Source organism: Thalia democratica, chromosome 5 (genome assembly GCF_965202585.1).
Source record: "Thalia democratica chromosome 5, ktThaDemo2.hap1.1, whole genome shotgun sequence".
NCBI lineage: Eukaryota > Metazoa > Chordata > Thaliacea > Salpida > Salpidae > Thalia > Thalia democratica.
In genome coordinates this window covers 80,612,278-80,637,730 of record NC_139169.1, presented here as the reverse complement: position 1 = coordinate 80,637,730, position 25,453 = coordinate 80,612,278, and the positions used below count along the sequence as shown (strand labels likewise).

General features: G+C 25.4%; 1 protein-coding gene across 1 annotated transcript; it reads right to left on the bottom strand.

The window, feature by feature from the left end:
* Positions 1 to 13,785: 13,785 nt before the first annotated feature.
* Positions 13,786 to 19,734, bottom strand: LOC145835443 (small ribosomal subunit protein eS19-like). Its single transcript, XM_082943035.1, has 4 exons — positions 19,692 to 19,734; positions 17,143 to 17,207; positions 15,338 to 15,622; positions 13,786 to 13,979 (listed from the first exon to the last, which is right to left on the bottom strand). Exons 2-4 carry the CDS (start codon positions 17,205 to 17,207, stop codon positions 13,901 to 13,903), a joined length of 429 nt encoding a protein of 142 aa, XP_082799161.1. The 5' UTR covers positions 19,692 to 19,734; the 3' UTR covers positions 13,786 to 13,900.
* Positions 19,735 to 25,453: the final 5,719 nt, after the last annotated feature.

Here is a 25,453-nt window from a genome sequence, read left to right as displayed (position 1 = left end):
ATTTATGCCCCGGTGAAATTTACCTCAGCTTAAAAACCGCTGTTTTAATGTAATAAACACAAAAACTACCCAAAATAAAAGAACATTTTTTATTCTAAGCGTTAGGTCGCTGAACAGGATACCACTGGTGTTTTATGAAATATGATAATAAATTATTACTCTTGTAAGTTATAGCACATTTAAAAAATCTCAAACCGAGTTATAGCCCAGGGAGTTATAGTATTAATTATATAAAATTTGTAACTTATATGCTTTTTGGCACGTTAAAAATTCAAATTGATATAAACGCCCCGTCGACGTTGCTGAAAATGGGCTAGTGAATAATTATACTGGAAAATTTAGTTTAGCTAAAAATCTGATTTAATTCAAAAACAAATAATGTTTGTGAAAAAAAAGTAGTACAAGACGTTAAAAATTATTTTACAACCTGATAAGTTACAATAAGTTGTAAAAATACGGTTTTTCTGATGTTGTAAAAATAAAAATAATACATGATTTGGTTTCTTAGTTAAAAATGCCCTTTGAGTTGTAAAATCATTTTAAAACTTTAAATTACATGTGTAAATGAAAATTTTTACTTTTCATATGTACTTAGTTCGAAATTATAAAACTTTTACACAACGTTTTTTCTCTAAAAAAATCATTAAAATACTTCATTTTGTTCATTTGGAGTAGTTCTTTGAAATATATAAACTAAATTTTATCTGATATCAAAAAATTAGCATATAGATATGAATATTTAGTAAACTATTTTCAGACAAAACCTTGTTCAATTGCTTTTTTGTTAGGTTTATTCTAGTTTTTTTAGTGGTCGCATAGGAAACAGGAAACAAGTCAAAACACGCCCCTGATACATTGTACGACAAAAATGCGCTCAAAAGGTTTGGACCTGTTGCACGGAAAAACCTTTCTGTTATCGACATTAATAGTCAACGACCTTTCATTTGACAATTTTAGTAAAACAATTCAATCGGAACCTGCCAGAAAGAATTAATTTAGCTTTTCCTTAACTTTTTACAAACTCTTTTTTGTTAGCAGCGCCCTTATAATCGAGGTTTTATTAAAATAGCTGTTCTAAACTTTTTTCATTCCCGACCTTAACTTGTCAAATTAGGCACTTGATTATCTAAGTTAAAGTTTTATTAACAAGTTATAATTTTTAAAAAGTTTTCAATGGTAAAAAAAGTTCTTTTTTTAAGCAACCAATATACCTATTTGTATACTTTTAAATATTGATTTTATAATATTCTGACTGATAATAGAGTATTATATTTAAAAAATGCAATTTGTTTATGTTTTGTAATCAGTTTTTGGTGATCATTAAAAAAACCGTCAACTAACAAAAAACCAACTTAAATTGGTATATTAGTTTAGTTTCGCTAAAATTTTCTTGCTTTAGAACTTTTGGATATAAAATGGGTTCTTAAAAAAAAGACAAAATGTTGATTTTGTTTTTTTTTTCTTATTATATTAATTTTACTAGTCTACCTCAATGGCCAAAATAAGTATTTTTCGAGTTTATATCAGTAAGCCATTTAATTTTATCATTAAAGGTTTGCTAACATAAAAAGTAATCAAATTTTTAAAAATAAGTTTTTTTTTTAATTTTAGTATAATACAATTATTTCAATTTTATCACTAGAAATATATAACCTTACTCTTATTATATGTATTTAGCTATTTTTTGTAGTATGTATAAGTGATAAATTATTAGAACATTTTTTAAACTGTATAAACAGGGTTGCTAAAAAACCTTGGTTCCTTGAAAAATTATGAATTTGACAATTTAGGCACAAAAAAACACATTTAAAGTAGCTTTAAAGTATTTTTCAATGTTGTAAAAGTTTTAAGACAGCTTTGTTGAGTAGAGTTCAACTTAATACTAAACTTGATTTTTGAAAAAAATTTACAAAAAACCTTTGGCAACCCGTATCAATATTTGTGTTTTAATTTATTTTGGAAATGTTTAAATAACTAGGACAATATTGATTTTTGGATATTTATTTGCCACTAAGTCTAGTTCTAACAAAACCTTTATTGCAAAACTTTTCAAAACTTTTACACATAATCAATAATAGTTTATCTTGTTTAAAGCTCACTCAAAATATAATTTGCATAAATATTATTCTTAATCATTTTCTTTGCTTAATTTTAAAGTTGAAGAGTTTTACATGATAAGTATCTTATAATAAAACTAAGCACTGAAAAACTTTTTGTTTTTTATCTGAAATTAGTTTACAGTGACTATAACATACTTAAATTTTTCACAGCTTATAGTTTTACTCAGATCTTCACATTTTATATTTGATAAAATATGTAATTTCAAAGCTTTCTCATATAACATTTTAGGCTATATTATAGCAGTACACCAAACAACAAGGTTTCCTAAACTTTTTATTTAAAAGGCTGTCTTTAAAGAAATTGAAAAAGCTATGGCACTCTCCAAAAACTCTTCTTAAAAAACTACCATTAAAACAGCCTAACACTTTTTATTTTTTCTTTATTCTTTATTATAAACTCTAGCTAGAATATCTAAGTGTAAGTTTAAAATTATGGCCTATTTGGGTCCTCCTTTTATGGCTTGTGGCCCCTTAAATTTTTTTCATAATGTTTTTTGTTTATGTTTCAAAACTACCATTATAAACGCATATGACTTTTTTTTTATATTCTTCATCATAAACTCTAGCTAGAATATCTAAGTGTAAGTTTCAAATTATGGCCTATTTGGGTCCTCCTTTTATGGCTTGTGGCTCCCTAATATTCCTAAACTTTTATTTCATAATACTTAGTATATAGTCAAAACTACCATCAAAAACTTTTAAGACCTTTTTTTGCTTTTCATCATCAATTTTAGAATATCTAGTGCAATTTATGACCTTATGGCCCCTTTACTACTCATGACCGCATAAATTTCTGTAATAGCCCTCAAAGGGTTCACTTGGGCCAGTTTAGTAAACCTTGCTATACACCTTTCAGCTTTACTTGTCATATTTAAATTGAATTATCATGTTTAAAATTGATAATTAGGAAAGTCATTTTAATTGAAAAGGCAAAGTATTACTACTTTTATTACATCTGCAAGCAATAAAAACATTACTTGATTAATTGATTTTTAAATGAGTTCAAAACATAATCATATTGATTTTGTGAAAATACTTTAACAGCTAAAATAACCGAACTAGTTTCTTTTCTTGTTGGGATAATTATTATTGAGTATTCTTTAATTAAGTTATAAAAAAATAACATAAAAATGTGGAAATCTTCTCTAATATAACCAACTATTGAAATTTTAATTTTAAACAATCTCCCATATTTTGTTACTGCTTTATTAGATAATTAAGTATTGGACATTATTAGACAACGGTTACATTAAAAACTAGTGTAAGTTTCAAAATTTTAAAATTGCTTCCCCCCCCCTTTTCGCTCCTTTACTTGCCCCCAACTTACTAAAATGAAAAATTTTAAATCGCACCAGGGGGCGGTACCGCCAACTCTGAGAAACCACTTTTGGATTTAGAGTATTTTCATTTAAGCTGGATAAACTAATACTCGAGCATGAAATTTTAGGTTGAAACAAACAAAGTTTTATTCAGTATTCAGAACTCTAAGATTACTATCATCTGGAAACCCTAAAAATCAAACATACATAGTACATATATTTTTCACGTTACAAAACAGACTTTTTTTAAAGGTTTTAAGGTAATAAAAATTTTCAATGTTTCAGACTATTAAAATATAGCAAAAAAATAAAAAATGTTACTTAATTTTTGTTTTTGTAGATCTGCCAAACTTTTTACAAATTTTTTTTATGTATTTTATATACTTTAAAGTTAAACCTTTTTCTAAATGATTATTTTCCCCTTGACCACAGCTTTTTAATACAATATGGGTTTTTTGTACAAAAAGACAGATTGTTATTTTTGTATTTTTGAATAAATTTAGTTTGAAGTCTTTTAATAAATAAATAAGCCATTTTAAAATTCCTTGAATTGATATTAATAGATAAGTATGCATTATTAAGGTCAACTTATATTAGTCTTAAGTAATATAGTAACTTAAAAGTATAAAATTTGATATGGTACTGATATTTTTTGGAAAATTTTTGTATAGATTAGTTCAATAAATTACTGACATTTAAACAAGGTTGCCACACATTCAGCCTACTCAGATTAGTTTGAGCTTACTTAATATCACAAAAGATTAGAATTTTTTTGAAAACACAAGCTAAATCAGGATGGTTTTTTTTTTAAGCTTAGGCTAAGTTAGTATTTTTAAGAAAAACAAACTTTTTTTGGTACACTTTAAATGACTTTTAGTTGATTCAGTTCAAATCTTTTAATAATTTAGTTTTATCTTACGTTTGACAATTTCTTTTTGTTAATTTTACATCTTAACTATAAATTCTTAACTATAAAGTGCATCTTAACTATAAAGTAGATTTTCTGCATTGTGGCCAGCTCTGTGTGTGAGCACATATTTACAGTTTTGCTTTTAATCATTAGGAAACAAAGTATTGCATGTCTGAGCCAAATTCTCCACATTTTAAAACTGGGCACAGTAGATAGTATAATCTAAACTTAGTTTTTGATAATATTTTTCTCTTGATTGATTTTATAGAGGTCTAACTGTCCTTGTAATAGCATGACATATTAATGCTTGCTAAAATCTATAAAAAATTATCAAAATTGACTGTTTGTAAAATTTTAAACAATGCCTTTTATGTCAAAGGTTTTTCTGTGCACACTTAAGCACAGCATAACTGGGCACACTGGCTTAAAAACAGTGTACAGTGCACACTAGTTTAAAAACAGTGTGCACATATAACTGTGCACACTATTTGTACTTGAAGCACAAAAAGTTTTTAAATATTTAAGGTTGCCAAAAACCTGGAAATTAAAAAATTAAGAAAAAACTAGAACTTAAAACAAAAATCACTAAAAAACCTGGGATTTTAAACAACTTTTTTATTTCAAATAATAAAATTTAACTCGACTTGAAAAATCTACAATATAGATAAAATTTTTTATCATCATCAAATTTTAATTTTATTAAAAAACATATTTAAAGTAGCTTTACAGTATCTCTTCAATATTTTTATCCTACTTAACACAGTTTCTTACCTTAAACTTTACTTTAAACAAGTGGTCAGAAAACTTGGAAAAATTTCTTAAAAAAATAGGCAGTCCTGAATATATTTTAATAAACTCAGGTTGACATAGGCTAGTTTACTTAATATTACAAGATACAATAAACATTTAAATTTGTTTTAAAAACTTAATTATATGCAGTAAGAGTGTATCGTTTATTTTTGTATTTTAGTTGAATTTACATTTTCTAAACTGGTTACATGACAATTGAAATTCCTAAAAAATATTTACGAAACCATATATCAAAAGTAGACATATTTGAAAAAAAAAAAAGTAATTAGGTCTTCTCAATATCTACAAGTTTTTTATAAATTATCTAAAAAACTCATAAGTTATTAAAAACCAAAATGTTTTAAAACTTTTTTTTGCCAAAAATATATTTAGAATTTTACAAAAAGGAAAAATGGCTTATAGATATTGTTAAGACCTAAATATCTACTTTTGTTTCTATCATAATATATCTATCACATCATTATACGTCTATTATAAATAAAATAATTCAATAAGTTCAATAAATTAGTTTATTACCTGAAAGTTTTTAAACAATTACTCTAAGCTCTAAAATTTTACATGATCAATTTTAAAACTATTATACTGAAAATTATTTAGGTTAAACAATAATTCTAAAAAATGTTTTTTATTATTGTTATACAGGGTATAAGTTGTTTATAAATTAACAAAAGTTACATTTTTAACCCTCGTGTATTACTAAATGTACAAAATTAAAACAAATTTAATTTAATTAACTTGCATCTGAAAAAAAGGAATTAAATTATTGTTTATTAAACGACAATTACTTGCTGAAATAGTCTGGTCAAAGGACCTGGTGCACAGAAAAACCTTTCGGTTATCGAGTCGCACAGCAGAAAAGTTTAACGTCATGTCCATTACAGCTACTACTACAATAAAACTTGCATATTTGTTATCTTTTAATTGAAACATAATTTTTCTCTTTTCCATACAAAAAAACTAGTCATCAATGTCATTCAATTTGTGTGGGACAATTTGAGTTTTCAGCAGTAAATTCAAAATTTTCTGCTCTAATATAATACAACAGATTATTTTCTCAAGTATAAATTTTTTCCATAAAACTTATAAATACTTCTTTGTTAACTCTATCCACAAACGGTTGCTTCGGTACTTTGTACTTGAGCCCGCTTGGTTTAGATCTCAACAGCGGTTTCTGGCGACTATACCTGCCTGATGATTGCTAATAAGGACGAAGCAAGTCGTAGCTTGTCGCGGATGCTGTTGTTGATGGTCGTGTGGCGAAATTAACCATTTGTAAAACTTACTAAAATATAAAAACATTTTTCAGTATTAAAGCATCATTTTATTTAAAAGCAAATACCTTGTTGAAAGATGATTGACTTCTATTTGTTTGATTTTTTATTCAACCTGTTTCTGTTTTGCGTGGCCGTATCTTGCCTGGCCGTACAATACGTGCAAGAAAACGAACCGCTTTGGATGTATATACTGATATTCTGCTTCGTAACGTATTTATACGTAAAGCTTGTCAGACCCATTCTCCCAAAACCCGAAACTGAGGTTTCCATGACAGCATTGACGACACCCGCAAAGGTTCACAATTCAGCTGAATTCAATTTCCTGAAAATTTCATTCAAATGAAATTCGAGAATTATAGTAAATTACACTTGATTAATTGCATTTTTAGCAGTTTTAGAATAATAAACAAACAGACACTTAAATAGCTGTGTGTTTTTTTTTAGAACAGGTCAGATATGCACGAAGACATTTTTTATGGGGCGTCAAATATGCACGAAGAGACACTTTTGCACGAAGTTACATTTTTGCACCCAGGATCATTTTTACTAGTGAGTAAAAAGTAAATAAATCTATTTTAAAAACTACAAAAAAAGTAAAGTTTAAAAGATAAATTAACGAAATAAAAAAAGTTACCGATCATGTTAAAAAGGGTTAGGGGTGAGAGCGATAGTAAAAATAACTAATAAACACAACTTTTAAAAATTAGTTAAAGATAAACAATTAGTAAAACTAAGTTACCGACCGAGGGTAATGGTTAGGGGTAGCAGTGATTGTAAAACTAAAATTAATAAAAAAATTGAAGTAAATATAAAATTAACTAAAATAACTTTCAACCCATGCAAAAAGTGACTCTTCGTGCAAAAATTATCCTTCGTGCATATTTGACACCGCTTGTTTTTTTTACGTATTTTTGTGTATAAGTACCAATTACATATAAGTTTCTAATTATGTCATATAAACATCTTTTTGTAAGAATGTTTAATTTTTTACACAAATATTATTGTCACATCCGTGTATATAAAACTGTTTATAAGTACTAGTTTAAAGTATGAGGTTAAAAACAGTTTTATTTAAATAGCAACTATAAAATTATGTTAAAGTAAATATTAATATGTATTAAACAAATAAAACACAATTAGTAACCCCTGTGCAAAAATTTAAACTGTCTAGAAGTTACACTTTTGCAAAACTAACACAATTTAAAAAATTGTTGTAAAAATTTAAAAAATTTCTGTAAGTTTTTGAATAACTTATATTACTGTACTTACTGTATTTAGCTTTTAATTATTTATTCACAATAAGTTACTGTTATAAACTTTTTTTTAAACCCAGGATAGTTTAGAGTGTTGAAAAGAAAGTCATTTTTCCTTGTAAATCTTAAATTTATAACTATATATAATTAAGGTTTTTTAATTTTTTTAATCTTCGACCTACTTTAGATTAGCTTATACTGAAAATTACAGCTACTTATAAAGTATACTGTTGGGTGAAAAATTTACTTAAACCTTGTTTGTTATAAATATAAATATTATTCTGTTTACTAAACTTAAAATTAAATAAGAACAGTAAACTTACTAGTTTTATATCTAAATTAATATAAAATGATTATAAATCTTGAAAAATATTAAAACGATTCAAAAATAATTTTAAGCAGTCTAAGATGAACAGTATACTTGATTTTAATCACACTAATAAAATATAGTACATTTGAAGAAGTATCAGTTCTAGAAAAAATAAGATATATTTTTGCTAAAAATTTGTTCTTTGTCATTGCAAAAAGTTTAAAATAAGTTTATATTAACAAAAAATATTCTTTTGTTTTGCTTTTTAACGTTGTATATCATCCTACATTCTTTATCTGTTTTCAGGGATTCCAGAAAAAAGTGTTCTCTTACTTTTGGAACTAATATTTTGAACAACCACTAATGAAAACTTAAAATCGTCTTGTTTTCACTTAAAAATTAAAAACTTGTTTGAGCGATAAATAAAGTTTTCATTATTAGAGTTCATATAAAAGTCAAACTATTATTAGATTAATCAACAGTTTTACTAGGTTAACTATTAAGCTTGTATACAAAAAAGTTTAATTGAGTTCTTTAAACCGTAAATTAAAACTTATTGGATTACATAAGTCATAAACTATAATCTACATTTTTTTATATTCGTACTAAATAAAGTAGAAAAAACAAAAATAGAACCTGTGCCTTTAAACAAATCCAACATAAATTTTGTCTTAAACCATTTACTAAATAACTAAACTTTTCAATACTTTTTTTTTCATTCATTAAATTAGTTATTAACGATAAAAAACGCTCAAATTTAGATCCTAGGACCTGGTGTACGAAAAAACCTTTCGGTTATCGAGTCGTACACCCATTGGATAACGTCATGTCCAGTCGAGTTAAATTCTAAAACAACCTACAAAATTAGCTGTTTTAGTTTCTTATTATACTTTAAGCTTACGTTTTAGTCCTGTTAGTTTTAGAAATATTGTTTAAAAAGTAGTTTTTCAAATGTTTTAATTTAAAAGAAAATCTATTTTTAAAACATTTAATCGCTAATAAAAGTATTGGGATAAAACTTTTACAGAATTTGAAGAGCTTGTCATATAATTTTTAAACAGATTTCTTGTTCTATTTAAGTTTTTTACTTTTAAACTTTTGACACTTTTTCGACTTTTAAAGTTTTAATTATTTATATGTCCGATATGTTTTATATACCGTATAAACACTTGCAACAGTGTACTATAAATTGCAATATAAAAAGTTTGGTAAAAACTTGAATGCACGTTTTTCTATTAACTTTTTATTTCATAGCTATAAAAGATTATTTTATAACCTATTTTATTCTTGTAATTTTTCAGTAAGTAGTTTATAAATACTATTTAATGTATTTTTGGTCACTCTTTTTAAAGAAAATAGTTTGCTAGTTTCTAGTTTAAAAAACTTTATTGTCACAAAATTTGCTACAGAAACAATAAAGTTTACGATTTGTTCAAAATTATACTTCAAAATTATGAGGATGTTAAGCATACATACAATAATTCATAAAACTAGTTTAGCTTTACTATTTTTTTTTAATCACGTTAAATTTAATAGTTTGAAGTTTTTTAAACACCAAGAATTTATTCAACTGCCAAGGTTTTGAATTAAAAAACTTTTATCTCTAAAATAACAATAAATTTCTCAACTTATTGCTAATGAAAGTAGAAAAACTTAAAATATTTTAAGATTTTATTTTTAAAACAAAGTTTCACTAAAAAAAACAAAGAGACCACCAGTTAATAACAAAATCTGGAAAATGTCTTAAATTTGTTTTAATTTTTGTTTGTTTTCATACATTATTACAGTTTCAATTTAAGCTAAGCCTAATGTCTTCATACATGTTTATCATATTTTTTCCAGAAATCATTATCTACTGATGATCTCTTTTTTCTAATGGAACGTTGTTTTGAAAATAAACCTTAAAATGTTGAAAATTATAAAACTTTGAATTCATAACTAGTTCTTATGTTTAAATCACATTAAATTATTAATTATTTTTTCTAATTTCGTTTTACATTGGTAACAAACGTTTTTAACGTTTCTTAGATAACTTATATAAGTTTTTAGATTTTTTATCTGGGTCTCAAAAATGCATCATCTTTAAATAGTCTTTAGTTAAAGCACAAAGCAGTAGTAAGTAAAAAAAGTATTTATAAATGTAACAAGAACTTAAAAAGGAGTTTGTAAAATCATAAATACTAGGTCTGCATAATGACAATTATAAAGTTTAATTAGAACTCACCTTTGAGTATGTCAATAAAAAAACTCAGCGTTAAATAATTGTCTTAATATTTATCTAACAAAAACAAGTATTAATATACTTTTTTCAGATCTTTTTCAGTTTTGAGAACTATGAAGTAAAGATCATATTTATTGTTTGGTCTTCTCGCAATTCAAAAAGTATTTCATCTTTATTGCATTGTTTACTAAAGAAAACGTGCGTCAGTTGAATAAAGAAAAGTGTTGAGCTGTTAAATTTTATATTCCAACAACTATTCTTTAGGATCTTTGATAAAAGACTAGTTTTAAGTAATTTATTTAATTCTAATAAATTCATCAATTTATTAAGTATAAGTTTTCTGATTATTTTTTTAGTGTAATATTAAGTAGTTAGAGGTATATTATATATGCTTTGCGGTCACGGTGTTTCATATTTTTCTAATAAAAAACTAATAAGAAAAGGATGAGAAAGAATCTAAAATCATTATAACTTTTTTCTTACTTATTGCCAATTGAAATATTTATATTTTCAATAGTCTTTCAAAAAAAATATGGACTTTTTTATCCAAAGTCACAATGACAACTGACATCAGATAAACACCAGGATATCTTTTAAGAAGTAACATTTTGAACTAAACAACTTTATAAAACTTAAAAAATATCTTGTAAATATATAAAAGCTTAAGGGTCTGCTGCAGTTTTGATTTGCTTCTGCAGCAGAAGTATCCCTTATTTTGTTTATTTTTTGATAATTAAATTGCCTTTATGATCAAGATACTTTAGTCTTCTTTTTTTTATTTCAAACCTGAACTGTCAAGATCCGTAGTAACATTCATTGTTCATGAGCAAAAATAAAGCCTTAAAAAATTTAAAGACACCAAGCTAATACCAACAAAAGAAAAATAAAAAGTTCTTACAACAATGTACGCTAGCCACACTTCCATCTTAGCTCCACAAATCCGGCTCAGAGTGCTACGAACACTTCGGCAGCTATATTGCCAACCTAGAACACAACATTTACAGAAAGCTTTATTTTAAAAGTCATTACCTTTACCTTGCATAACTCCAATTTAAGCTAAATTTTAAAAAAGCTACCAGTGGTTAGTTTCCCAAATTTATTAGTTTTCAAATCAGACCAGTATCGTTAAAGACTCACGTGCAACAAACTGTAAAAATAAATCTGAAAAGAAGATACTTTTGACTTTGTCACTGATTAGCACCAGTAGGATATTTTGCTACCTTAACAACCTACGCACACAATATTTTAACTGCTGTTAGGGCAGTAATATAGTGTAATGTCTGAATGTTGATAAACTTACTTACCAAAGATAAGCTACGAAGGAGTATTTAAGCCAAAAACTGCAAAACTTAGTTTTTAAGATAGACAGTTTTGATTCTACTTACTATAAGATAGGTAGATGTGGTCTGAACAGGAACACATCTAAAATAATCGTTAAAAAAAACATTGACGAATGAGGCACCATCGCAGTTAGCTTAGGCTAATTTAATTAGCGTAGTACTAATCTTCTACTAGTTTCTTTGGTAGCCAAAAATCATAAAATTTAAACTAAAAGATGTCTGAAAATTTCTACACATAGATACCAAAGTAACCTAAAAACCCAGCTCGCCCTTAAGAAATACGAAAGTAAAATACGGCACTAATGTACTAGAGACTCTCTTACATAACACATATAAATTAAAAACACTAGGCATAATGCGAATACTTTTTCAGTTATAAGTCAGATACAAAACAAGATATGCAAATAAATCATACAGGTGATAAATAATCTGGTCTAGCTAGTTTTACAGAAGAATTACACTTTTCAATGAAGTATTCACTGTAACATTATAATTAGTCACTAAAACTGGCTTTCTATTGATTTATTTTTTTAATTAATAGTTATTTTAACAATAATTGATTATTAATTTGGTGAGACTCCATACTAATAGCTACCGAAATCCAGTGCGGTTTATCTCTTTTTGAGGTACTATTACTAAGTAAAGACAGTTATTAATTCAATTTAGTTCTAGACATATGCATTATAAGGACTTCTAACTTGCGCAGCAGGATTTATTTTCTTCATTTTCTGTAAAAGCCTTAACAGATGAAATACCGAAGTTTTTTAAAAGGATTGTAATGTGTATAAAACAAATTTGTATTTCGTTAACTCGTTAGAAATTGTTGTTTACCATTGGTCCTTTTGATTAATAGAAACATAGACTAGATATTCTTGAGTAGATGATGAAAAGCTAGTTAAAAAAGGTCAAGGTGTTTTAAATGGTTGTTTTTTGAATCTTGTTAGAAGAGAGTCATAACTATTTTATTTTTATCTGGGGGGCCTTTTGAAAAAGTTTGGTGTATTGACATTGAAACGAGCATTAACTCTTTTAGTTGGTGTTAACATTACAAGACCTCACCACAAAAAATATTTGATCTACCTTTAGTATGATACAAGATATTATTATATATTGTCTGAACCATTTACCAACCTGCAAAACCAATCCTAGAACCGCTTACCGACTAAAGGTATAAAATGTTGAAATAATCTAAGGAATAAAGAAAAACACTGTGAGAATTTTGCGCGTTCGGGATTTAATCCGTGCGAAATTATCGCGATCGGGAATAATCTGCATACACGAAATTGAGCTTTAGTAGTAGCACATTTTCAAGATTGTCAAAATTTAGAAACTATCAACATTTTAAACCAACTAACTCTACATACTTTTGTAAGACACAAATACAAGTTTCCACAAATTTTTAGTACCAGCATGGTTTTTTTGAAACTGAATTCTGTACAAGCGCACAATTTATTAAATTTTATTAAAAGTTGACACTAAATTATCCGTTCGTGCTAAAAATGCTCGGCCTTGCCACAGGGTTGTCACTTGTTTTATCAAAAAAAGTTCCTGATTTTTTTAGTATACCTTTTGGGTCTATTTTTAATTAGATTAAAAACCCGTGAAAAAGTTACTGTACTTCAAACATGTTTTTACATTTAAAATTCTGATAATTGTAAAATAAAACTGCATGTATGATAGTTTTTTTTGTAAAACCAAATTTTTTCTTATTGAAATTGTTTAAAATTCCCGGTATTTCTTTTAACTTCTCAAATTCCAGGTTTTCCCAGGTTCATTGACAATTTTGTTTTCAAAAACTTCAGTTCTTTTATACCTGGTCTAGTAAATTTTAGACATGTCCGCTATAGGACTATCTTAGAAAGTGAAAAGTTAAGAAATCAGAGCGGTTTTCTAGATATTTGCCAGCAAATTTTTAAATTGTCCTAAAAATTGTTTATTTATTAAAAACTTTGTCAACTACTATTAATTAGAAGCAGAAAGTTATTCCTTAAAGAAAGGGACCTTTCGGGAGTTTAAAAATATTAATTTCAAAATAATGTAATTAACTAAAAAGGCCCAACTTATGTAATTATGGGAAATTAACTATATTTTTAAGCTTCAAAGTGTTATGAGAGTAAATATGGACTAGATTGAATACACTCAAAAATAATTTCACTTAAGTTAATAATTAATCTTAACATATTTACAATTTAAAAAAATAAAAACACAGCAACTTAGTACAACAGAAATATTTTACTATTATGTTTTATTTTTGGCCACTCAGAGAACTGGTTTGATTATCTGAGTTTAGTGGCCAAGGGCGAAAAAACACACACATTCAATTGTCTAATTTGTTCTAGAATTTTAGTGGGCGTTTTGAGAGGCTACTTCTGCGGCGATTCTGTCCAAGTCACGTTGTCCTTTTGAGGTCAGCCTTCTGAAACTGCAAACAAAAATAACAATTAGAAACTAGAGAATAGTTGGTGAATGATGAAGATAAATTTTATTTAAAAATGCAGCTTTGCTTATTTCGTAAATTAAATATAAAAAATTCTATCTTGTAGAATTTTTATATTCTTATAAATATATATTATTACAGACAATGATTTACTTCACATAACAATTCAGTTTACACTTAGCTTTATATATTATCAAAAACCTTTGTTTCTGATATTCAGTTTTGTACATTCTTATGTTAATAAGTGAGAAGAACTTTATCTAATATATTTATGTTTTGACTGGGCTAAAGCAATAATTTTAGGTTAAAAAAGCCTGAAAATATTAATTTAATAAGTCGATTTAGTGAAAAAACTTGAGTAAAATTATTCTTATTGATGATAATATTTTCAGTAATTATGTAATATTTTAGTAAAACGTAAATTGCTGTAACAGAAAAATTATAACAATGATTAAGTAAAAAATTCTTGGTGTTCTCAATTAACTCAGCATTAGTCTAAAAATAATTTGAAATAACTCAGGTTTAAGTAAAAAATGAAACCAAACTAACATTCAAACCTATTTTATAACATTTTGAACTCATTTGATCAAGAAATTTTAAAAAAATTGGAATATAAAATTCAGAATATACTTAAACAATTGTACATAAGTTGTAAATAATGTTAAGTACAATCAGTTCAAAAACTTGATTTGTGATTTGATATGATAATTTCAATTTTGTTAAGGATTGTAAGCTTTAAGATTTGACTTTTGCAATATTAACTCTTTTGTGATGGAAAAAGACTGAAAAAAAGTTTAATCATTATATTGGATTGAAAAATAAACAGGTTAAATTGATTTCTGTAGGGCTACATTTAAGCATAGAAATTCCTAAGAGTAAACTTGTTTAACACCTAAAAGGTTAATCAAACTGAATACATGCTGTTTATCATTTTGAAAATTTATTAATCAACTTATTGATAATGTCTAATTTTATACTTCAAACAAGTTGTAAATCAACTTAACAATAGAAAAAGCTTTTAAGGCAGTGAATTTTTAAATAAATGACAATAAAATACTTTTCTTATACTAGCAAAGTTATGAGAAACATAAAAATTTAATTTTGCGCAGACCATGTTAAGAATTTTAAGCAGAACTTTTAAAAAATTATTTATATCTCTTTTAAAATTTAATGTGATTATCAAGTTTTATGAACTCATAAACCATTACATTAAGCTTTAAATTTGTAAGCTTTAGTTAATGAAAACAAAATAAATTTAAAATATTAAAAATGTTAATTGTTAAATAAAGTTGAGTCATTTAAAATTTATGTTCCTATCATTTTCAAGTATCAAACTAATTTACCCATCATCACCGAGCTCCAAGATGTTCATCTTCTCGAGGGCCTGGAAGACTTTGCGGGCGATGGACTTGGAAGACCTGCAGAAGTGGGATGGCTTGGTGCCCCTCCTTTTGCGTCCACCGTACATCTTGGTGAAGGACTTGACTCCGGCCTTACCACGGCAGTACACGTGGCGGGCGGTAGCAGCACACCTGACGTAGAACCAGTCACGGTTGTAGGGAGACATTTCCTTGAAGGTGGCGGTCTTGACAAGGTCAGCCCATTCCGGGACTTCAAGGTTGCCAGACCTAGTAATAAATTTATTACTATAATATTGATTTAACTTTTTTTTGGCAATTTAAATATTAAAGAAAATTATTACACAACTGCATACATTTTAAGCACATTAAAGTAAATTATTTTTATTACACCATAAAATGTGCCACATTTTATATAAATTAATCTGTCTCACAACTTACCATACAATTCTCAGTGTATGTATGCTTATATTATGTTTAACAATTAGTTTTAAGTGTTCATGATTAAAGATTTTGACTTCTAAGTTATGTAAGTTTATTGATGAACCACCATGGGGGCTAACCAACAATTAATATGTTTTAAGTTTTACTAACAGTATTAGAATGTAGGAAGATTATAAAATGGTTGGCTCATAAATTGGAACCAACCATGGTAAGACCTTTCTCTCTTAGTTTTGCAGTTATTTCCATAATAACAAGCACCATTGGTAGTAAGATGCTGCTAAGGATAGTAACTGCCCATAGTGTAATGTATAATAAGTTATATTACAAAAACTTGGTGTGAATGCTAAAACTTAAAAAAAATTGTTTTGTTATATTTTATGTCTAAATACTCTGTTTAAAATTTTAGATATGAAAACCATTAGATTTAATAATTAGAAAATAAAAAAGTTGATTTTTCAAGACTGAAATTTAATAAACTAATGAAACTATATTTTATTTCAACTTTTTATATGTAAATATGATACACACCAATTCTTAAAATTATATTTTGATTGAGTTAAACTTGTTGTTATGCTAGCTTAAAAATAAGAAATTTAAAAAGTAAATATCTACTTTTTTATTCTTCAAGTTGTATAATTTATAATGTTTATCAGTGAATACAACAATGTATGGAATTAATCTTCTTGATAATTTTTGTCAATTAATTCTGTTAGTATGCATAATAAACTTTTTGATATAAGTTGTGCTGATTATTTACTAAAAAACTTAACATTTGCATCTAAAAAAATGATAATTTCAGTAGCTTATTAAAATAATTGAACTAATTTATAGTTTTAGGAGGTCAGAGATTTTTTTATTGATTGTTTCAGAGGCATAAAGCTTTTGAAGCTGAGTTTTAACATTAAATAAAACTCATTTAAAAGTTACTTGCAACATTCAGATGGATAAAGATTAAAACTTTTTTACAAAGGGGTGAAATGAGATGAAAATTAATATATTTAATTAAACCAGTTTGTTATCAAGTTTATAAATAACAAATTTAGGCAATTATTAATTTTAAAATTTAATACACTCTTTTTAAGTACATATTGTTATCTAATTAGTGTTAAAATAACATGAATGTTAAATTATAGATTTAGTTCAAAAAGGTTTACCTTTGAATCAAAAACTATACATTAAATCTAGAGGTAAAATAAATTATTTTTATAACTTATAAAATGCATAATTAACTTATGATAATTCTTAGTAAATCTTCAACCTTTATGTTCTTGAAACTTGCAAAATGCAGCAAGATAACAATTTTATTTTTGTTATTTATTTCTCTGTAGGAAACAAAACTGACTTACTTCTTGAGATAGTCAGCAAAAGCAGTAGTCAAATGCTGTTGGTTGACGTCCTTTACACCTACCATCTGAATAATTATTTTATATTGAGCAAAACTAATAAAAAATTGTAAGTATTAAAATAAAATATAGATTATATTCTTTATCACAGGGAAATTATTGGTCATGTCGCTTTTTTACTAAGTTTGGAGCTATTTAAAGTTCCATAAATATATTATAGAAATTAGCAATTACTATTAATTTATAACAAAAATTTCAACATAGCGAGTAGTCTGAAAATGTTTAATTGCAAATATTGATACACTGAATTTTATATATTTTGACATTATGCAGTTTCAGCATTTGATTAAAACATTTATGAATATACAAACTATTAACTATTGATAGATAATCATAATCACCCTTGTTTTCACAATTAATATTATACCTATGGGTGGCCTCAAATCTTGGAATGTGATACAGGGATGACATTTTGAGTCAAAAAATCTATCTTAAGTAACCAATGACTGTCCAGAGTTGTTAAATTAGATTTTTTTTAATAGTAGTTGTTGAAGAAATTTAGTTGGACAATATCAAAATACTAACAACAAAATAAGACAATTTCATTCTAGGTCTAGGATATAAAACCAACTTGAGATAAAATAACCATGGTATATTAGTATATGATAGTTTTCCCCTACTGGTATTTGTTATTTCATATATCATATCTTGTGGGTTATGGTGATGTCCTATACTGATGTTTATATATATTTAGAGTTAACTTTCAAGTAACTTAATAGTAATCTAGAACAATAATGTGTTACTTTTATATGAATTCTGACAATAATTTGTCATTATAAATAAAAATCATGTTATAATATGAATGCTATAATTACTATAAAGGTCACCAAATTTTAATTCTTTAACTTAGACTGAAATTTGTAAAACACCCTCACTTTCTAAAACAGACTACTCCTATTATCAAGCTTTTTTTAAGCCATAATTTGTGTACATAATTTATCTTTTAAACTGTCCATTTTTCATTAGCTGAGAAGAAAAAATATTTAAAATAAATAATTTTTTAGATGATTTGGCAACTTAATCAGAACTTATGAAGGTAGTCATACCTCTGCAAAACTGACATAACTTGATTATAATTAATCATAATTCTTTTATTACAGGGTTGCCACTCATTTTCCAATATTTTTACTAGGTTTTCAAAATTTCTTTCATGTTTTTTAAAATACACATTTGGGGTCAATATTTAGTTTGAGTTAAATTTGGGGTGAGAAACTGGTTTAAATAGTATAACATTGAAAATACTGTAAAGCTACTTGAAAACAACTTTCATTTATAGGTGATTTGAGACAAATGGAAATTTTACATCTGAAAATGTGAAAACTGTTAAAATTTCAGATTTTTACATGTGTTTGTAGGGATTCTTGTTCAAATTCCAGATTTATCAAAATTTCTCAAATTCCAGGTTTCCAGGTAAAATGGCAACCTTATCTATTGTTTTTAAAGATTTTCAGTTGAAATAATTGAATTAAAAATATTTACAGGGTTGCTACTGGTTTTTTAAAATACCTTCCAGGTTTTGTTTTTGGCTTCAAGTTAAGTAAGGTTCAAAATTGTGTTAATATAACATCATTGAAAAGAAACTTAAGTGTTATTCAATATTGGAAAAAATCTGATAAGTTAATTTTCATTTTTGATAGTTTTTTATGTCAAATTGATATTTTACTACTCTACATGGAGAGTTCAAAATTAGAGGTTTTAATAGTGATTTTTGTTTAAGTTTCTAGCTTTTGTTCTCAAATTTCTCAAATTCCAGTTTTTTCCAGGTTTTTAATCTAAAAATCATTTTTCAGGCTTAATCACTATTCAAGGTATTGTGACAACCCTGGACTTTTGTAAAAAATATTGATAAATAAGTGGACTAAATTTAAAGTAGAGAAAATTTTAAAAGTACATGTTGTTTAGTGATTAAATTAGTTTTAAAATAAATACATGTTACTTTACACAAAAGAACAAAAGCTATAATTTGAATAATGGGTAAATTTCTAAACTCATTGTACCAGAATAAAAAAATGTTATTTTACGTCATTGTATTAACTTGATAAAAAAATAATGGTGTTCACAATGATTCAACTTTAGGCCTTAGGTCAATTTTAACATAGAAAATGCTATCAAAATTTAATAATTAGATTTTAGTTGGTTGCAAATTATGAAATGATTAACTAATGTCCTAATCAAATTAAGTGTCAAACAAGATAAAAGGCTAGGAATACATACTTGGAATGCATTATTTATATTGAGTATTTAAAAAACTTTAAACTTCTAAATCCTAACTACCAGAAAACCTGAGATACAGATTTTATAAAATCTACAGACAACTTAGATATCAACAAATTAATTTTACTATTATATGTAAAGCTTTCATACTCTTTCATATCTGATAAAAAATAAACATGTCATTTAAGAACACTCATAAACATAACACAAATAATTAAACCTTTGTTCTAAGGTTGTAATAATTTAATTTGAAGGTAAGAATCAATGAAAATACTTACATTTGTTGTATAGAACTGAAGAATTATTACAAGAACTTAATCTGAAAAATCCAAAATAAACATTCTGTCTTTTTCTTAAAAAGTCCATATTATATGCAAAAATACCGAAGCAGGGAAAATATACCTCATCAAAACTACATTATCAGTTTTAGTTGTTATCTTAAAGACTAATAAGTTTTAAAGATCTTTGAAAAAATCATACTAAAGCTAATTGTGTATGTAAATATAGCGGTTTTTATTAAATAAATCAGTAAAAATTTGTTAAATAATCTTGAGATTTTTTATATCGATATTCTTGGTTACATAGATAAAACAAGAATCTTTATTAATTGTTTTAAGTTTAATTTTTTAATTTAGTTTTATCTCGTAAAAAAAAAAAAATTTCCAGCTAAGTACTTGAGAGTTTATTTTTTATTTTGAATATTTTTTATTAATTTTATATTCTTTTGAAGTTCATTTATTTAAAAAAAAATTTAATTTTTTTTTCATTAAAGGACAAATAAAAAAAAATCAGCAATAAAATTTCACCAAAATAAAACTCATTATTGCCAGAACTTAAATATGACTTAAAGCTAGCTGTTTTAATTGCTTCAACTTAAATAGTCAACAAGACTCAAGACTAAAAGGGCATACTTAGTTTAAATTAAAATTAAATAATTGTAGCTGTTTACTCAAGCGTGGTTATTATATGTTTTTATGAGTTTAATGTTTGAGAGTAATTTTTCTCTTAAAAAATAAGGAAAAAAATTCAAAACGAAATGCTTTCCAGTTATTCTGATGAAGTGTTTAATTTTAACGAATTAAGATCAAAAACTATTAAGTTTGAAAACAGCTAACTTAATTTCAAGAACTTTTCTTAGAAAAAAAATTAGGAAACATAAAAGAAAAAAGAAACTAGTTCTTGCTGGCAAGTTCGATTGAATGCTCTTACTAAAACTTAAAGATACAAGATTGTTGATATTATTATTTAACTTTAACAAAAGTAGTTTATCTGACTTGAATAAAACTTTTTGTTTAATGTTCATAAACTTATTTTTTGATAAAATGATTCATGTAAAAGTTCTTTTTTTTGCTTAAAAAACTATTTATTAAAGATAAAAGTTAATGTAATTACAAATAATGCTAGTACAATGTTTTTTTTACTCAAGTTAAAGTAAACTATTTTTTTATCTATTAGTTTTTTAAAATAACTTAAACAAAATTAGTTCTTATTTTTCAGATATTTTGATAAATAATAGCTTATTTTATAATAAGCTTTTAAGGAAAAAATTAACTTTTTACAAAAAATTCCTTTAATGTAGACTAAGTTAATTTCACTGAGATCAAATTCAACTATATTTCAAAAAACTTCTTCTTTATAATAGTTCAATTTTACTCTTATAGTATTTAATTTTACTATTTCTTTTAGTATTGGCTCTCCAAAATCAGTTACAGCTTTTAGCCTTTATATCATTATAGATTTTGGTTGTTAAAAAAACTTTTAAACAATCTTTTTAATTAATGAAATTGTACACTTTGTAAACAAATATACAAAATTTAACACTTTTTATAGTTTGTTAAGACATAAATAAATTGTGGTCCTGGACAAGTGAGTAAAAGGTATCTAAGTGGTGTGCGACTCGACAACCGAAAGGTTGTTTCGTGCAACAGATCGAAGGAGCTTTGATACTTTGATCGCAATTTTGTCATCAATAAACTATGAATAGCTAAAAGATAAAAAGCCACTTTTTTCATTGAAAGACTTATAGTTAGTTTTAAAAAGAAAAGTATATTTGTTTAAGTGTTTAATTAGCTTTTTGTAAAGATGTATTAAGTATGTTATATGACTAAACTTCTGTTGTTTTATTTCAATACTAATATTAAAAAGTAATACAAAACATGAATAGTTGTTTCTAGAAAACCCATTAGTTTATCAAAAGTATTAGTACTTTAAAGGACTATAGATGATTTGTTTAAAATAACTGAAAACTTGATAGCTTTTATAAAAGTTTGTTAATTGGAAAAGGAAAAAATATTTTTACAAATAGTTTAACAAATTTACACACATTTAAAAAATAAGCAAATTAACTTTTGTACAAAAATCTAATTAAATATTAGCTATCATTATATTAATAAAAACTAAATTTTAATTTAAGAAATTGTTTTAACTTGGGAAGGATTTTTTTTTTTTTGACTTAGTTATGATTTTTAGTGTTTTCAGAAAAAATTAAAAGTAGTTTAGTGTTTCATATTTAAAAATGTACTTTTTTATTTGTTTATATTTTAAAAGATTAAAATTTTTCACTGTCAGTTATATAAAAATAAAAGTTTTTAGATGTCAAGGTCAAAAACTCAAACTCATGTCTCATAGTACTGTTGAAAATTACAAAATAAATTCAAATACTACTTTAAAAAGCTTAACTGTTTTAATAAAGTTCAATGAAAGTAGGAGCAAGTAAAAAAAGACTGTTTTATTTTAAATAACTACTGAACCTATGTTAAAATAGCAAGTTGATGAAAATTTAACTTAACAAAACTTGATTTTTAAAGCTTGATAGTATTAGTTACGGCGAAATATTGTAATAAAAACGATTTTTTTAATGTTGTTTCTCTTTTCCAGGATTGATGTCACTTCTAGTTTTGCAATCTACTTGTAATTTTAAATTCCAAATTGGTAAAAATAATTGTGTTTAGTGTTAAAAAAATCACCGGCAGCAGAATTTGAATTATTATTAATTTTATCAAATTAAATTTAACTATTAGTTTATTTAAATCAATTTAAATCCTATAACCAGGGATTTTTTAGCACTAAACACAGTGCTTTTCAATAAGTCCGTTCCTAACGTTTCCATTTTTTTGTATTCTAACCTGAGTGATCTTCTGTAATGTCGAACGTATTAGTTAAATAATTTAAGACCTACTAAGTTTCCATTCGTTAGATACCAATTTACTGTACGGTAACTAAAAAAACTCTGGAAAATATTGAATAGTAAGCTAACAAATTTAGAATTATTTAAATTTCTAAAGTTTAAAACTTAACTTCCTTTTACAAGTTAGTAACAAAAAGAGGAGAACCAAAAAGAGGAGAACCTCCTAAGGAAATCACTTCTGTAAAATATGCAGACAGAAAGCTTTCTACTTTTGTTTTTATTTGAACGAGGTACAACGTTAGTTTTATGGGTCTTAACTATTAAATGTTTTTATCGTTTTAATTTGAATAAAGCTGTTCTTAGCCTTATACTTTAAATTAGCACTTATTCTTAATACTATGTATATGGATGTTATAATAATATTTGTGTAAAAATAAATAATATAAAAAAGCAAATCGTAATCAACATATAACAGCACGTAAATATACTAAAAAACCACAGCTATTCAAATTTCTGTTTGTTTATTATTTCACACAGTTTAAAAATGCAGTAGAAAAAAATCACCTCCAGTATTCCATAGTTCTCAGATTTCAGTCGAATGAAATTTAAAGAAGTTGAATTGTGAACCTTTTACGGGTTTCGTCAGTGTTGTCATGAAAACCTCAGTATTTTGAATGAGAATGGGTCTGACAAACTTTATGTACATTAAGACGCAGAATACCAATGAATACTCCACGAGTTTCACTTTGCACTTAATCTATGGCTAAGCAAAATAAAAACTGGTTCCAAAACTTATAAATATCATTCATCTTTCAGGCATTTTTATTAAATGAGCCTTGATAATCATGAAAAAAAAATTTAAACAGTAAACTGTGCTTACATCTTAGAAATTGAGTACAAAAATGATTAAACTTTATAAATGTTGATTTTTTTAAAGAGAAAAATTTCAATTGATAGCCGATAAAGTTTATTTTAAAACAGCTTCAAAATGTTTAGTTTCAACTTAATGCAATACGAGTTAAAATATTTTTACAACAATTGGAATACAAAAACAATTTACGCAGTGCTTCGCCACAGACCCATTAAATTTTTTAATTTGATTCTTAAGCAACAATCTGTAATATAAAACAAAGTGTTTAATGATTAAAAGCTCGTTTTCTACATGCTGTATATAGTAAAGCATATTAGCAGAGCACAAGTGTATTAATGTTTATGACTGCTTTTTTCAAAAAGAGAAAAAAAAGTTAATTAAAAGCTAAGTTTTATTTTAGGAATTTTTTATATGACTAAAGTAATAATTTCATTTCAAAATTTCAAAAGCTACTCAATAAAAATAACTTTTTATAACTTCTAACATTTTTTAACACTAATAGAGCTAAAATATATTTTTTTGGTGTTAATTTATCAGTTAAAAGTTTTTAAGTTATCCGACTAATAACTGTTAGTTAAAGTGATAAGTTCTAGTTAGGACTGAGAACTTGTTTATATTATAGTATCATAAACTAAAGGATTTTTGATACTTGTGCTTAATACAATAAATGAAAATACATTCCTTAATATATATTTTCAACTCTGAACAAAATGTTGTGTAATTTTGTTTGACAGAAAATAATTAATAGCCAATATAAAATTTTCTTTTTAAAATCAAGAACTTTAAAAAAACAACTTAAGTTAATTTCAAACTAAAACTTTAGACAACATTTTAAATAACTCGAAAACATAAAAAAAGGTTAGTTTAAAGTTTTTGGGTTTTTTTTATTATTTGGATTTATTGATTAAACTTCCTTGTAAGCCGTAAATAGGTTCCAATTTGTCTTTAAAGGTCACAAAAAATTTTAGTTTTAGCTTGTAAAGTTTTAGCTTTTAACTGTTTTACATGTGGCAATTCTCACAAAATTGCTTTGTGAAAAATTTAAACAGAAAGTTTCACGGAGCCACTTCTTGAACAAAACAAATTACAAAATAAGATAAAAAATACAGAAGATCGAGAAAGTCTTCGTTTAACTTTCTTTTAATGTTATATAAAATGTTTTTGTGATAAAAACAAGCAAAATGTAAAATAGTTATATTGTACTTAATCAAAATGTCATCATTTTACATGGAAAAGGTGTTTAATAAGGTTTTTTGTGATATTTGTTATAAGTTCTAGGATTTTTACAACTTTTCTCAAATTTTAAGGTTTTTCCAAGATGAGGCTTTTTTGGCATCCCTGTAAAGTAATTATTTCCGCTTACTGTAGTACTCCAACTAGGCCAATAAAAATTCTTGCTATTCAAACTGTTATATAGTTTTTAAAAGATCCAAATTTAAATAAGTTATTCAAATTGAAAAAATAAAATACTCATTTAGTAAGAATATAAAGCTAAAAAAGTAAAAAAAAAGTAAAACAATAAATTTATGATTAATAAAAACCAAGTTTTAAAGCTTATTTTAATCACATCTCAAAAACATTTAAAATTTAAGAGAAATAAAAATGTTGATGTTGGTCTAATTGAGAATATTATAATACAAATATAATTAGATTAATACAATTATAATTCAAAGAGATAATTCACAATAGCTAAAAATTTATTGAATTTGAATTGTCAGAATTGAGATTCTTGCCCAACATTTTAACCTGTAAAAGACTTTAAACTAAAGTTTATTCAAAAATGTAAAAAAAGATGTAAAACTAACAGTATGTTTTTTTCATAAAAATAACTCGTAATATATTTAAAACTCTAATCAGGGAAAAATACACTTTAAAAAATTTATTTTTAATTTATACTTGACGATAACAAAAAACAAAAGTAAATATTAACAAAAAGCAAATTCTAGAAACAATACTTGTATAAGAAAAAAAAAACTTAATACTTGTTTATTTATTTATTTAAAGTTTTTAAATCAATCGCTTGGAACTATTACTATTTACTA

Bases quoted from the DNA above. Each gene is read 5' to 3' on its own strand.
- LOC145835443 (XM_082943035.1), bottom strand. From the start codon at position 17,207: ATGGTAGGTGTAAAGGACGTCAACCAACAGCATTTGACTACTGCTTTT. The intron at 15,623-17,142 runs GTAAGTCAGTTT...ATTTATTACTAG, and splicing joins TTTGCTGACTATCTCAAGAA to GTCTGGCAACCTTGAAGTCC. The intron at 13,980-15,337 runs GTAAATTAGTTT...TTTTGTTTGCAG, and splicing joins TTGGAGCTCGGTGATGATGG to TTTCAGAAGGCTGACCTCAA.